The sequence below is a fragment of the Archocentrus centrarchus genome, chromosome 6, assembly GCF_007364275.1.
Source record: "Archocentrus centrarchus isolate MPI-CPG fArcCen1 chromosome 6, fArcCen1, whole genome shotgun sequence".
NCBI classification, from domain to species: Eukaryota; Metazoa; Chordata; class Actinopteri; order Cichliformes; family Cichlidae; genus Archocentrus; species Archocentrus centrarchus.
In genome coordinates, this window is record NC_044351.1 from 3,862,640 (window position 1) to 3,879,200 (window position 16,561).

At 42.4% G+C, this 16,561-nt stretch overlaps 1 protein-coding gene across 3 annotated transcripts in view; it reads right to left on the reverse strand.

Moving 5' to 3' along the window:
- The window catches only part of bcar1 (BCAR1 scaffold protein, Cas family member), a 55,917-nt gene that overhangs the window by 26,740 nt on the left and 12,616 nt on the right, over window positions 1-16,561 (reverse strand). For 2 of the 3 annotated variants that reach the window (XM_030731864.1, XM_030731866.1), the window contains exon 1: window positions 6,537-6,882. The exons of the other annotated variant lie outside the window; for it this stretch is intronic. In XM_030731864.1, the coding sequence (XP_030587724.1) occupies window positions 6,537-6,548 (12 nt within the window). In that variant the 5' untranslated portion in view covers window positions 6,549-6,882. Of the gene's footprint in view, window positions 1-6,536; window positions 6,883-16,561 lie in introns of those variants that run through there. 3 annotated transcript variants of the gene reach the window in all.

A 16,561-nucleotide genomic window follows, 5' to 3' on the forward strand; every position in this document is an offset into this window, starting at 1 on the left:
GCCAGGACCTGCCCACCAACTATCCTTACCCATCCCCCATACACACACACACACACACACACACACACACACACACACACACACACACACACACACACACACACACACACACACACACTCCCACTTAAGACAGCATTCCACAGCCTCCACATACAAACACACAACTCCTCTGTTACCTCACATTCCAGCGGCACAGCAACCACACTGCATTTCATCCTAAACTTGACAAAGCAACAAAAAACAGCAGCGCACTCCTGTTTTCCTCTCTTTGATTGTTTCTTCCTTCTCTTCTTCCACTCGACCTTCTCTTGCTCGCTCTCTTACCAACATCTGCTTCTTTCCTTCCTTTCTTTCTCCTTCAGTCTGGCCTTCCCTCCCCCATTCCTTCTTTCCTGTCTTGGCATGTCAAACTATTATTGAGAAATAGTTGTGTGTACATGGCTGATTTGTACAGCAGAAAAATACCCCACCACCCAGCTGAGCATCTAGCTGAAGCTGGAAAGGGTGTGTTGCAGGACGCTGATGTTTACAACATGCGCACAGACCCAAAGTAATTTATCATAATAATGCTGATCACTGCACTTGCAGCAACATGTTAAACTGTGTATTTTGTTTTAGTGAAGAGCTCAATGACCCAAATACATATTTCAGAGTAAACACCGAGTTCAAGGAATCTCTTATATTTGACAGGGAATAAGTTTGATCAAATAGCTGTGCTCATCAACACTAAAGTTTATAGAATCCTAAGAGCAGGAAACTTAACAAAAGGATACTCCATGAAAAGGAGCTCTCTCTGATTTTACGCTTCAAGATCAATTTATTTATGCTTGTCCTGTGAAAACCGCAGCATGAGATCAGAGTCTCTGTTAACCCCGATGATGTCTTCAGGGTTAGTTCAGTGTAGCACTGGAAATGTGAAGTTCACAGACACACACACACACACACACACACACACACACACACACACACACACACACACACACACACACACACACACACACACACACACACACACACTTATAGATGGTCACTGGAAACTTACTAAATGCAAATTATGTTTTTTGAGAAGCCCTCAGGAAATCGTTCACTTTATGATGCGCCCTATCAATATGACACACTTCAGTGATACGTTCAGTCTGACTGAATACAACAAAAAGAGGATTTTCCAAACAACCTCAGCTGCTTTCTAGTTCAGGTTTCGGCTTTAGCGAGTGAGGAATGCTGCCTTCAGGCTATGACTAACAACAGAAACAACCGCAGTGATTTTTGTAGCCTGGAGAGCAGGACAGGCTCACACAGGTGTGGCCTGATATTGCTTAACCTGCTGACAGACGATCGCAGTAGGAACTTCTAAATAGTTGGCAGACTATTCATAACAGATAGCTGGCTGATTGAAAACAGCCACAGCTCAGCTGCAAGAATATGAAAGTCAGAAAGATGCTACTGAAAGGATACTGGTAACTTTCTTTATTTTAGGAATGTCCAAAATAACCTCTTCTGTTAAAAATGAGTTTAATTATTAATTCTGCCTATAAAAGAGTGCCACTTAGTCCATGATGTATCAAGCTTCACAATATATACATTTTAAATTCTGACTAGTAGTATTTTCTTCTCTTCTTCAGAAATGTCGTGCACTGACTGACAGAGCAGCCTCTGTGAGGATGAGTCTCACCTGCACTGCAAAGGTAGCAGAAGCCTGAGTTAAAGCTGCTCTGACCTCTGATCTGTGTGCACAGGATTTTACGACAGAACTAACTCTGAATTTCTCCAGTCAAGACACTCGACTACTGGAACACATTGGAATATCATATAAAGGTATTATCACATCCACATTTACTCTCCCCAGAAATGCCAGAAAAGTAGTTTTAAAATACTAATTTCACAACCACAGGCGATAACAGGAAATCTCTGCTAGCCTTTTCATTCACATGCACAGCAGCGTTTGCCTGAAATGATATCTCAGCTGTTACTTTCCCAGTGATGAAAATTTCACATAGTAAAGGAGAACACTGCAGAGGATCAAGCGTACCTCAAGTGCAAGTACAAATGGTTATATGGCACCGTGCTGATGTCACAGTCTGCTTAATCACTCACATATGCTGAGAAAGCTGCAGCTGAGACTCAGCAGCAGAGAAAAATTCATAGCTGGTTGTTTGTCCTCTACCTGCACTCCACTGTAAAGTGAAACCAAACGCAGGCATACAGGTATTCATTTACTCAACGCAATACATTTACTTCCACCTCCAGGGATGAAAAATAAAGTTAAAGAGTGCCAAAAGGTGTTCTCAAACAGCCAACTGAGGCACTCGATGTCCACTGATTCCCAGGTTTAAATACTTCAGAGACAAAGCTGACATATCTACGGCCGCTTCATGATAACTGAATGACTCACTCGTTACATTTTTTTATGGTTTAAAGTTATACAGTGTAAGGGGTGTGGCCAAGTGGCAGCTGATGCGACACAGGTGGTTGTAGCAGGTAGAAGTCTGTCAGGCTGCACCTGAGCTTCTGCAGTTACTTAACCAGAACTCTCAACCTTGCAAACCCCCAAAGAAGTCAGCGGGAGCGTTCATACAGTGCTTCCTAACAAAGCAGCATCATTACGTTAGATGATAGAAGAACATTAGTGAGAAATAGAATCACTGGTAGAATCACTTGGTAAACAGGAAGAATGCTGCAGCATCCTGTTGATATGCAAGTCCTTCTACAACAGGACAAAAATCCACAGCTCCAACCAACGCAGCAACTATTTAAAGGAGAGCCGCCAGACAGCATTCTAAACTGTAGTGGCCACAATGAGTGGATCTCAGCCCTATTCTTGGCACTGTGGCACTGTGGTTAGCACTGCTGCCTGTTAACACCATCCCCACCGATGGCAAAATATTCCAGTGTTTTCACGTCATCCGATAGAATTCACATTGTTCTGTTTTCAAAACTAAAATGTGCATCATGTGCACCTCAGTAATCTACAGAGGTCACACAGGATTAACCAAGCACGCTGAGAGGAATCAGAGCCTGCTCCCATTCTTCTGGCACACACACACACGGTCGGTGATATCAGTTCACCAGTTTCTAGACTTTGAAACCTGGACTTTGATCCGTTTCCAGTGAGATATGGAGAATAAGAAGTCACTGCTGCTGCTCTTGAGCTCAAAGATCACAGGAAACATGCAGACAGTCAACAAATGCTTATATTTGACTATGTTAAAATGATGTTTAGTTTCCTGTTATTATTTTTGTCTGCACCACTTCTTTTGATTACTTCTCTTGACTATGATGGAGTCGGGGTGAACATGAACAGAAAAAGTAAGACCTCAGACCTCATCACCACACAGTGCCAACCTGGAGGACTCGTCCTGTGTTTAGTTACTGTTGCCAGATTTATCCAGAGGAATAAATATGAAATATGTGTGTTACAACTGACTTACAAGGTGTGCAGAACACAAAACATTATTTATCACCCCGATCCTGATACTCAATTCAATTCAATTTTATTTATATAGCGCCAAATCACAACAAACAGTCGCCTCAAGGTGCTTTCTTACTCTGACTCTTACTGTGCCATGTGCATAAACGCGTCCATCGCTGTAATTTTTTCTGCATGCATTGCCTACAGGTAATTACTAAAGTCAACACTACATATTGTGAGATTAACGCCACACGTGTCAGGTCTGCTCCAGTTCATTTATAGCTGTGTTTTTAGAGGCATTTTACTAGGTTTGATGAGCAACAGATGATGTATCCTTATGCATCTGGCACTGGGATTCTCCCCATCCCTCTGATGCTCCACTTTAAGCTCAGCTCAGGTCAGTTGTGCTCTGAGAGTGCGATGGTGTGTCTGTGAGTGTGTGTCACGTGTCGTGTAGGAGACAGAGGGAAATTCTTGCTCTAAGTCAGGCCTGGATGACTCAATCAGTAAGGACAGAATACACTGACAAAGAAATATGTGCTGACACAGTGAGGATCCCTGGGAAATCTCAATATTAATCATGTTATCTTTATATCTATATTTCGGTCCATAACCTATATGCAAAAACTGCCCAAATATGAAACAACAAGGCAAAAAGACAAATCAAGTTTGTAATGGAGTTGGAAAGAATAACATATTGAAACGTGTTATTCTTTTGTGCGATACAGCACCATCCACGCATTACTGTCCCACAGTGTTGCACTGGGTGATGTGTTCCTTCATTACCACAAACACACAAAGATTTTAATGTAGTCTTGACTCAGTTACACATCTGGATGAGTACAGTGTCCAGCTTAAATTACTGAGCTGATTCTTTTTCTGAAATGCTGTTTCACTCATTGAACTGTCAAAAATATTAAGCCACAAATTCACACTTCCACACTTAGGGTTAATTTTGAATCACCAGTTAGCCAAACATGCATGTATTTGGACTGGGGGTGGAAGCCAGAGAACCTGAAGAGAACCCACAAAGACACAGGCGGAACATGCAAAATCCACAGAGAACCCCAACCGACCCAGAGGTTTGAATGCAGAACCTTCTTAATGATATAATAATGAATGTAGCATCTCTGCATCATCCTGCACTGCACTGCCATATTTATATTTGCTAATGGGGGTGAGGGGGGGACAGCAATCTCCATCAGTATAGCTGTGTCCACTCACCCACTTTACAGTGTGTTCTCACAGTCTGTGAAATGTGAGATTGCTGCGGATGTTGAGAAATTGCAGCTAATATTGTGGTGAAATCACCACCAGCGAATGGGTGAAACACGTGCTTCCTCCTGCCTGCTTTATACAGAAGGCTCTCTGGCATCAGCCACATGGAGTACTTCCAGCAATGCCAAAAGGAAAGTTTAGTTTAGCTTATTCAGATCCACTTCAGTCAGCAATGCACCAGCTATCCTTCCAGGGGTCCACAAAACAACCTCACACTGTGACAATCCACTATAGGATCTTAAAAATGACACACTCTATAACATTTTAATTTGAATGAAATATTGGCTAAAACACGTATACAGAAAAGACAAGATCTTCATAATAAAACAATCAAATTTCTTCTTTCAGCTGCTTCCTTTAGGGGTCACCACAGCAGATCATCTGCCTCCATCTCACCCTGTCGCAGAATCCTCCACTGCCACACCAACTACATCCTTCACTATATATATATATATATATATATATATATATATATATATATATATATATATATATATATATATATATATAACTTAGATCTTTTTGTGGTTGGAGTTGTTGGCATACTGACTGCCACATGGCTAATGCATCATGTTAGTGGTCCTTTGGTGGCATAAACAGAACAATGTAAAGTAGAAGGAATGATAAAATTTAATTTGCTGATTAAAAAGATATTTTATCCATCTATAAAACACAGAAAAGTAACTGGTCAGACTTGTGCAGACCTACATCTAAGTCCCACAACACTGGAATCTTATTTTATATTGATTACACACTAATTACTGTCAGGTAATTACTCGTTACAAACAGCAATCTGCTCTGCAGTATTTAACTGTGTGCTACATTCCTTACTGTGTAGTTACTTCAAACTCTCTCTCACACACACACACACACACACACACACACACACACACACACACACACACACACACACACACACACACACACACACACACACACACACACACACACACACACACACACACACACAGTAAGTGTTGAGCCAACATTCAGAAGCCCCTCAAACAATAGCAAGGAAGGACCAGCCAGTCTTTTTCTTTCTATCAGACATATTTTCTCCCCTCCTTACTAAACCATTATTCTGTTTCTCCAGTCATCAGGTCCCTGTTGTTTAAGCTAAATCTTTGTCATGTTTGGTATCAGCACGGCATCCTGTTCTGCCTCTGTTTCTGCTAATTTAACTCAACCAAGTGATCGCCTGCGTCTGTCAGTTGGCCATAAAACTTTAATTCCTCTCCACTTTCCTCTGAGTAAGCAGAACAACAGACCACATCTCTCTCGAACCCTTTTTACTTTTTCTTCTTTCTTTTCAGAGTCATAAACCCCCGATTCTCCTTCTAGGTCCACTGGCTCTTCTGTCTGAACATAAGCCTGTGCTTTCTGTATGAAGTGAAAAGGAAAGAAATGAACATGGAGTCCCTGTGTGCTCTGACTGTGCAGTAATGCATTCAAGGAAGAAAGCTTAAAAGAAACATAAGCTGTGTATCAAGTGACTTCTTCAGAAATACAACTTAAAGTTGTCACATTTTAAATACTTTGGATATTTTTTTCTTAAAGCACATAACTTACAAGTTTTTTATATTCAATGGCATGCCTGAAATGTTGCTGTTTACACACACACACACACACACACACACACACACACACACCCTGCTGAGAGCCAACAGTAAGGATCCACAGAGGAAATGTTAAACCCAGTCTGTCTCCCCCTTCAGTGCATTCACAGTTGGGTACAGCATGCGCTGCAAAAACACTCGAGATAAAGGAGTGAGACAGACACCAGAAACAATCCTTACTGTGAAGAGCCAGCATGCTGTCTGGGCTGTGATTTTACATCATACACACTCACCAGATAGTTCATTTTGTCCCGAGTGAGGCAGCTGTGCTAACTCCGAGGCAGGGCTTTAGCTCAGCCCTTGCGAGACTCTTTCCAACAAGATCCAAAAGATCTCCAAACTCCACAAAGTCCCCTCCTTCACCCTCCTTCCTTCCTATGTCCTTCTCCCCACCCTCCCTCTTTTTTCTTCTCCGTATCTTTCCTTTTGTCTCGCTCAGCCTTGTTTTCGACAGTCAGGCAGATCTCCACACATAATGCCACTCTGTGATCTCACACAGCAAGAATGAGACTGCCGCCTGTCTCATTTACTTGTACCCTCCTCGTCCCCTGTTTCTCCCTTGATCTCTCTGTCTTTGCTGTGGAAAAAGAGGGCGGAGAGTGTAACCTGACACGTCACTTCCTGTTGAATCACGATATTTCCTCTGTCCAGTCAGCCTATTGGCCTGAGCAGCTCTTATCATGCAAATAAGCCCCTTTCAGTGTCCCTACTTCCAGGCTGAGAAAGCCTGTCAGTGCTCTGGTATGCTCACGCTCAGGCAACATACTCAGAGCCCATAGCTCATTGTCCTTACTGTCACCAGGCCTTAAAGAGCTACTGACTGACTTGAATGCATTTCAGTGGAAGTGATGATCAGTTAGCCTGTGTTAGTCTTTATTAACTGCAGTAGTAAATTAGTTTATTGTGCAGAAATTTTAATTTGTCTACAGGAAATTCCCCACCTATATACAACGCATTTCCATTAATGAATAAATATGAAATTTGAATAAATGACACAGAGATAAACAATTTTCCACATGCTGGTTTCAATCCCGGGAGCGGCACTAGGAGAACACTGGCTTGTGGACAGAAATGAGTGCAACAGAGGGACAGCTCAGGTCGAGTGCTTTGGAGAGGCAAGGCTGAGATGGTTTGGCCATGTGCAGAGGAACACTGGAGCTGCCAGGCAGGAGGAAAAGAGGAAGACCACAGAGGAAGTTAAGTGCAGAGGGTTGGTGTGACAGGGATGCTGAGACAGGGTGAGATGGAGGCAGATGATCCACCGTGGTGGCCCCTAAAGAAACCAGCCGAAAGAAGATAAGAAGAAGACAAACAATTTTCTGAATCCAATAGCTGACCTAAAATAACCAATTCTGATTCAAATAAAGATTTTCAACATGTGTATGGGAAAGTTTTGGCATCCACTGCCTCAGATGGTTAATGACAGAATCACTGGCTTGTGGAAATAGAGCAGAAGAAAATCACGAGAACAGTGTTAGGTTCTTTCTCTTTCTACTTCTTTGTAGGTGTACAGGTACAGGACAGGCGGCAAATGGTGCACCTTGATGGAGGCTATTATGGGGCCACTCACATACACAACTTCCATTAACAATCTTCCTTCAGCGCTGAAAAAAGCTTGAATTTTATTGCACCAAAACTCAAAGCTAGATCAGGAGTTACACATGGCTGCAGATTTGATTTTGTTTCATTTCAGATATTATGGATGTCCAAGAGGTGTGGACAGGAAGTCAGTCTACCGTCCTTGAACAGCCTCTTGGCCACCCTTACTTCCGGTTACTTTGATTAGACTGAAAGTAATAAACTTGTAATAATAAAGTAATAAAGTGTGGTAAGGCACCTGGAAGAAGGTTAACCTTTGGAAGTTGCCATAGACAATAAGTCATCATGGGGCACACCCATACAGAAAGCTTTCTATGAAGGCACACGTTCTCTGTGAGCTTGTAGCTTAACACTTCCTAGCACACAGATTGCCTTTTGTAAAGCTGTCCCTCTTCATACATTGCACATCCATTGTACTACACAACTACTGCAATTAACAGTCTGTATCCTTAAGCAAATATGGGTTACACCTTAAAAACTGAAGGTCTACTGAGAGCAAAGAACAAAGTCAGCACAAGTACAGCTAGCTCTTTTATGACCCTTTCAGAGATTTTCAATCTATTGAAAGATTGTTTTAAGTTTCTTCAAAGGTACGAGTAACGGTCATGAGATCACAACAACTTTCTAACCAACGCCAAATTTCCTCATTGTGGGACAAATAAAGGGATTTGTATGTCAGTGGTGTGTGGTGACTTTCTTTCACTTTCTAGCCTTACTGATCATTCAAAGCTTATTGCACTATAAGCCACACATGTTCACAAAGAGATCATAACAAAAAACACAACCTAAATAGGAGTGTAATGACACAAAAGTCCACGGTTGGGTTCATATTGCAATAAAGAAACCATGCTTCTGAGAATTTACATATAAGAAATAGTTATTTCTGGATCAAATAATGATTTATGTGACTAAAACAAACAAATTACTTAGAACTTCTTTATTTCTCACAAGCAATAAAAAAAATAACTTTGATCATAAAAGCCACATTTGTCTAGAAAACAAATGAAAATTGAACTTAAAAAAAACTGATGATCAACTGTGAAGCACCTGTGCACACCTGTGCACTCATTTCAGCTCTCATTAGCATGACGTTCAGTGTAAATGCATTCGACCAAACAGATGGTCAGTTCTTTTTATCTGACCACAACCAGCATCAGCACCAGAAAGAAATCATTATTCAACCATTTTCTTTGCTGTGTATACAATTCAGGGCTGCCTATCCCAGCTGTCACAGGGCAGGAAGCTGGGTACAACATGTACAGATCACCAGACTATCACACAGATAACACAGAGAGGTGACAACCACTCATGCTCACATTTACACCTCTGTCCACTTTAGAATCACCAACATCAGAGCGTGCAAACTCCACACAGAGAGGCCCCAGCTGGCCAGCAGGTTTGAAACAGTAACCTTCATGCTGTGATGGTGCTACCTACTGCACCCATGCTGCAGATCACCCACACAAAATCTACAATCTACCCTGTGTCTGCCGGGCTTTTTTGTGGGTTATTTCCAGGGAGTGGGGTAATTTAAGTGGGACAGCCCAAATCCCAATTAAAAGTTTCCCAGCGTGCCTGCCATGCACATTGGCCCCCCCCAGTCCTTAGATTATATATGACCCAGCTGTACTACTGAAGACACACACACACACACACACACACACACACACACACACACACACACACACACACACAGCTTCGTTTTCATCAGTTCTGTCCATATCACAGGTGCCAGACTCATTTCAGAATCCTCAGTGGCTCCTTGGCCCTTCCACTTTGCCTGGTCCACACAATAAGTGTAATGTGATCAACATCAACACACTCACAGCAGAAGTTTAAGTGAAATTGTTAATAAAAAAAAAAAGAAAGGAAAAAAAAGCTCATTGTGCAAATGTTCTGTCTGTCATGCTGCTATCCTGGAGGTCAGCAGTCTTTTTTATCAACTGTAGTCTCTTTCAGTGTTGGACTGTATGGTGTGAATGCATTCTATTCACTGCACAGTTACAGCCATCTACAGCCATCTGGGCCATTATCATAAAACTGTGTCCTAAATGGCGCACTGTCTGTGCAACAGTAGGAGTACGAACAGAACAAAAAAAAATATCCAAAACTCTGGAAATCTACTGCAGAGAGCAGAGAGTAGTACCATAGTGAAGAGCAGCACACAATCTTTACATAATGTGTCAAGCAGTTACTGGTCACTACATATTTGTGATTCAGTCATGTAACCGGTCCTCCACATTTTTCGGTAGTGGTTACAGCTGAGTATCACACTTGGATACTGGCTATGCTGTGACTATAGTACAAGGAGAAGGAGCACCAAAAATCTTAACTGAAAATTTTACAAAAAGTTTCAGCAAAACTAGAGATATACCTACTAGTGATGCCACTGAATCGGTGTCTAAAACCTTAAAAAATATATATCTCAGATTCTATGAGACTGATAGGGGAGAACTTTTCCTGCCAGAGGCAACTCTTTGTTAAACTGTGTTTGACAATTAGTTCTTTGATAGTGAAGTACAATGGCAACCACTGTAAGGAGCGTTACACACAGCCTATAGGATGAGATGTAGATCGTGATACATCAGCCAGTACCGTTTGTATACTAAAATGTCATTAATGTTAATTAACTATATTTGCATCTTCACACACCACAGGCTGTGGGTGTGAATGGCTGCTTAACTCTATGTGTTAGCTCTGTGACAGTCTGGTGACCTCTCCAGGGTGTATCCCACTAGGGTTTAATCCCGGGATCTGGGATTCCCGGGAAATGCGATCAGAACCATTTCCCGTTTCCCGGGAAACGTTAGACGGGAAACCGGGAAAAAAGTCGTGCGCGTCGATTTGACTTTCAGAAAGAAAAGAAAGCTTCAGAAAGTTAAATTTAAGGAAATATTGAGAGAAGGGTTCGTTTAATGCGAAAAGCATTACTCTTCATTTCAGGCACGTTCAGCCTCCGTTTAAGGCTTCAGCCTTCATCTCAAGCGTTTTAATAGAGGTATTACACAGTTGTACTTTTTTCCTCTTTAATTTGTTGAAATCGTAGGCAATGTGTTTACCCTAAGGTATTTTGTATTATATAATTTCATATTATTATATATTGTTATATTGCATTATATAGCCTATAAAATATGCCTGCCCTGAACAATAAAGAAATATCTGTTTAACTTCGAGTGTTTCTTTTCCTCGTTTGCAGCCGCTTACTAACAATCATGAATTAGGATACGGGCCTAATGGGTGAAGAAATTATCATGAAATAGATTGCTTTAACATATTTCGCTTTTAAAATTGAGTTGAGTAAAATGTATATTTTATAGGCTATAAGGATTGGCCAGTTTTTCAAAAGACGATTCACAGCGAACCTACTTTAACCCTCAGACACGGTGTTATAAATTTGCTGTTGCCAGAATGGCAATGACCAAGTCGTAGTGCATTACTCAAGGCCCTGTGTTATGCCATATTATAGTGTAGTACGGTATTTAACTTTTCAATGACTATTACAGCGTTCCACTGGTGTAGATATATTGTAACAGATGTCGCCACGACAGCGTGGCTGAGCCTTTATCAATGCTGTGGAGATGAACCGTATTGTTTTGCACCAGCAATTGTAAAATATCTTGGTATAATTCCATGTACAATGGAGGAATATTCGAATTATATTTGTTAAGGGAGTGTTGAGGAACGATACAACACCGCATAGCTCGAGCACTCGAATGTCGAGATGTAGGTTTTATTGCATTAATCAAGCCGACGTTACCCCCTACTGGGCATAACAGGACATAGCTGGAAAGCTACCTCTACAATATCACAATAGGTTAAGGCCGACACAGGCTACAGAAGGCCTAATTAAAATAAAAAAATAAATAAACTTTTTCCCGGGATTCCCGGGAAATGGCTCGTCATTTCCCGGGATTTGATTCATGTCATTTTCGGGAAAAATATTAAACCCTATATCCCACCTCTTACCACATGGGATGGGTTCTAAACCTACCACGTTCCTGAACTGAACGACTGGAAGGAAATAGATGGACGGACCTTGCTGATCTTCCATTAAATGTCCTATTCATTGCCATCATTTTTTTTAAAAAAAGTACTGTTTGTTTTGGAAGATCCAGGTGTACCCAAACAGAGCTGATGATACCCTTTCAGTTCCAGTAAGAAAATTGCAATTAAATTTGTGATGGATATGTCTTCTCCAGAGTATCCAGCTGTGCTGACTGTGGTTTCCCTGACCTTACCTTCACTATACTAACGTCAAGTACAAAGTTTCCAAGATTACTGGAAATGCATGGGAATAAAAACTCTGAATAATTTGACAGTTCTGTGGCATATTCTATAGCTTCAGTCTCACTGCTGGGCACGCTCTAAAACAACAAAGATAACAAAGAAAGACTTTCATGTCCAGTGTTGTAAACCAAGTCATTATAATCACTGTTTGCAATGACAGCTGACAGGAGTGGGTGCTAGTGGGACTTACAGTCGTATATGAGTCACAGAGTGCATGTATCAGCTACCCTATTGTTACCGAGTAGCTACTGTCATTATCAGAGAGAAACACAGTGCCACATGCACATTGATTTTGAAGGTACCCTTAACAAATACTGAGTGAAAATTGAATATGTGCATGTCAGAAAACTGTTTTTGAAAACACTTCAAAGGACTGAATTTATTCCATGTTTTCAAATATCCAATTTAAGCCATTGGTGGTGAACAGATGTCTCAAAGTAGTATCTGACTCCCTAAACCACAATTTCTCAAATTACTCAGTCAGTGGGAGCCTTATTTCTTGCCCATACAATAAACTGAACTTGTTCAGAAGTTTTCCATGTCTAACCTGTTTCTGCTGACAAACAGAATGATGATTCATTCATTCACATTTTCATCAGGCAAGGCAGGAAAAGGCAGCCTCCGGCAAGTTCCACATACTAACCCTTTCATCTTTTCCTAAACTTTTTTCCTCTAGATAGATGTTCTCGAGGCCTCTTGAAGCCTCTTTTAGTCGTCGTGGCTCGAGCTGCACAAGTGAGTGCGTTTGACCTTTTAGGAAGAGGAAAAGGCTCATCTTGCAGGAAAGAAAAATGAGAACTTAATATTGAAAACGAATGCAAAAGAGTAATCGCTTTATCCCGACGACCTTGTTTTAATAATTGCTGGGAGACAGAAATTATTACTGAAATGATCACCCAGTCCTAATGTAGCACTGGAAGTATAACTAGTAAATAAACAGATCCGTCTACATGATTACATCACAGAGCAGAGGAAAAGAAAGATGACAGACAAGTCACACAAAGCTCTCCAGAGGCCGTGCTGTCTTTTTATAGGCCATCAGAAGTAGAGTAGGCTAATTAGCGTTCTGCCCCAATATACAGTAGCATAGTGCTTGGCCATTTTCTGCACTTTCTGCTGCATATTGCTGGAATGCCATAAATCTTTAAGACATCACAGAAGAACACACAACAGAAAAGAGCCTCTTACTTTACTCTGGGTGGCCTCTTAGATTTAGAGATGCTGCTAACATTTGACTGATGACTTTTAAAGTATCAAGCTGCAGCAGTGACCTTTTGCCCCCACAGGAGCCTGATTAACAGCATATCCTGGCTGCTCTTTATTTCATATAATCTATAAAATAAAAGAGTTACATGGATTACAGATGGATTTTTACCATCAGGGCCCCTACAGACCTTGCTGGATCGCTTGCTTGGCTCTATGACAGTGACACCGAATTGAATAGGTGGACCTTGCTGTGGATCTGACTAACATGACTGATGCCAAAAGTGCAACCCAGATTTATGCCTCAGCTGCTACTTCTGTCTGGGGGAACTCAGATGTGAGCAGTACAGTGGAAATAATAATAAAAACAATAATAATTGTTATGTCCATCAGATCTGTGGCTCCTTACCATAATAAAGAAATCATATTTATCCAGTGGGGCAGCCTAAGGGATATGGTACCCACATAGGGCGACTGCCCTGAGGCTGTGTAACCTGACTCATGCCCGTCACTCAACCTTTCATTCTCACTTTACTGGTATGAACCAATAGTCTGCAGCCCATTAATGTCTACAGTATTTGCTAATCACCAACAGTAACAGCAAACTAAGCAAGCCCATATAATCATGGAACAGTACACATATAGTCCTCACATAAAAGTTCAATTTACAACATGTTTAACATTTTTAGTAACACAAACTTTGAACACCTTTTTTTTTTTTTTTTTGACTGAGCAGGGCAGCAATCCACCTACACCCTGACTTGTTTCATGCTTATTAGCCCCAATGGCTAACCCAGTCACTAAACCGGTCTAGTGCCCTCTGCATTCACTGCGTGTGAAGCTTAGGGGCTCGACACACGGGGAGCGACGTCGCTCGCTCTCCATTCATTTCCTATGGAGCTTGTGCGATGAGGCGACAATCGCTTGCCCTCCTCCAGCTAAGCGACCGGCGACATTCGTGCATGTGAAATTTCGAGCTCGTACACATAGACGTGCACACGCGACCAGGTGACGCGACACAACAAAGTTGGAAAATGTTCTACTTTTGTCGCTGTCGCGTGGCACTAAACCAATCAGCAAGAGTTTCATTGACTGACCAATGAGCGGAGAGTATGCTACACGCCGCAGTCTGCAACCACTTTCAGCACGAAGGAAAGCATCGTTTTAGCTGTGTTTGACTTTCCTATATTATCTGACACTTCACGCAGTGATTATCGAGTTACACATAAAAGGCAGCCGTATGAGAACGTGTTGGTGCAAGACTAACGTTAAACAGACGGATAAAGAGGACTTTTGTGCTAATATAGGATGAACCCAAGGTTGTCTTTTTCTTTTGTAGAGGAGACTTAACAGCAAGATTTCTGTCAGTTCCAATAAAATCTTCAGACTCCCCATCTTTATTGCCGTGTCTGAAACGGACTGCTTTTAAAATGTCTAAAGCCCTCCAGTTTCATTACCAATCACATTTCTTGGAGACGAGTGACGTAAGAGCGCGATTCGCAAAGCTGCCGTCGCTGTCGCGTCCCGTGTGTTCGGTTTCACCCCAGTGGCGATGCGACCCATTCGTCGCTGTCGTTTGTCACTCCCCGTGTGTCGAGCCCATTAGAGGAGGGTGGCCTGGTCTCGCGGTTGTGCGCTGACCACCAGCCTCATTCACTTGAGGCTGAACAGGGCTGGCCGGATGCCTACTGCCATCTTGTAGGACAATCGGCTCCCAATGAGTGGGTCCCACAGGGCGAGGGGACCGAGGTCACTGTCAGGGTCATTCTCCTCAGGTGTTGAGGGAGGCACCTCAGCAGGTGTTGTCTGGAGTTCTGGAAGACCTAGCTGTTGTCCAGCAGAGTCCTGGAGTAATAATGTTTGAGCCTGTCATGATGGGTCACTTTAGCCTTTGTTCTTGGTGCCTTTTTAATGCAGTAGATCAGATCATCCAGCAGGCCTACTATGAAGAAAGGACCCTCGTAGGGAGGTAGGAACTTGCGGACTTTGTGTCTCACTCTTTTGGTCCCTTTTAATCAGATGCCACACTGCAGCACCAACTTGATGCTGCATTTGGCAGATGTTCTTGTTAAACTGTCTCTTAGCATGCTCGACAGATGTTCCAGCTGGTGGGAGAGCTCCAGCCTTTCCCTGAGCTGCATCACATACTGTTTCAGAGTATTGGTGTGGGTATCATCAGGTGACAGAAAACCAGTGACTAGGTTGATACGCTCGGTTATCTCTTGCCGTGTTAGGAGTCAGCCCTGTGGAGCTGTCTGGTTGTCTGATAAGCCAGGACAGCGTAGGGAATCATTAAGCGCCTTGACACGACTGTTTGTTGTGATTTGGCACTTTATAAATAAAATTGGATCGAACTGAATTATATCCCCATCCCAGTGGCAGTGCTCCACAGTAGTGGCTAATGTTTTCTGGAGGGTAGCATTCCACCTTGCCGTCAGACTGTAGGTGAAATGGGGTGGTGTATATTTTTTTCAATTCCCAACAGTTCACACATCCTCTGGAAAACAGCTGACTCAAAGCTGGTGTCCTGGTTGCTTTGCAGTGATTGAGGAGCCCCAAACCTACACACACACTCTAAGCCAATCTTTTTGCCGCTGTGGATGCTTGATTGTTGTGAACTGGATAGGCCTCCACCCATTTGCGAAAACAGACATGTACCACCAGTATGAAATGGTTTTGCACAACTGGTGCAAGTGCGGCACCATAGAGTCACATCATCTCTCATGTTATACCGGTAGTACCTGTTCTTCCGGTGTGCCAGTCTTTCTGCTCCAAAGTGGCCACCCACTGGGCCATCATGCATCTGCTGTATCACTGAGTGGTGGTATGTGTGGGGCACTAGGATCTGGGAATATAAAACTTTGCCTTCAGTACATTAAAGCTTTCTCACCAGTACTCGATCTTATAAATACAGTCTTTCCAGTGCACCCAGTAGGCTTTGGTGGTGGGGCTAAAAGCGCTCCACCCATCCCTACACTGGGGCTATGTCTGCATCAGCCTTTTGGGCAGGCAAAAGCTGTTTTGAGGTCCAGCCACTGAACAGATTGGTGTGGAGTGACTCATTCAGCAGGTGGATACTTGGGTGAGTCAAGCCATCGTTGCTACTGCCAACACAAGAGTCCACCATCCCCACTAGGAAACACTCTGGTTCTGACACTAGGCTACCCCC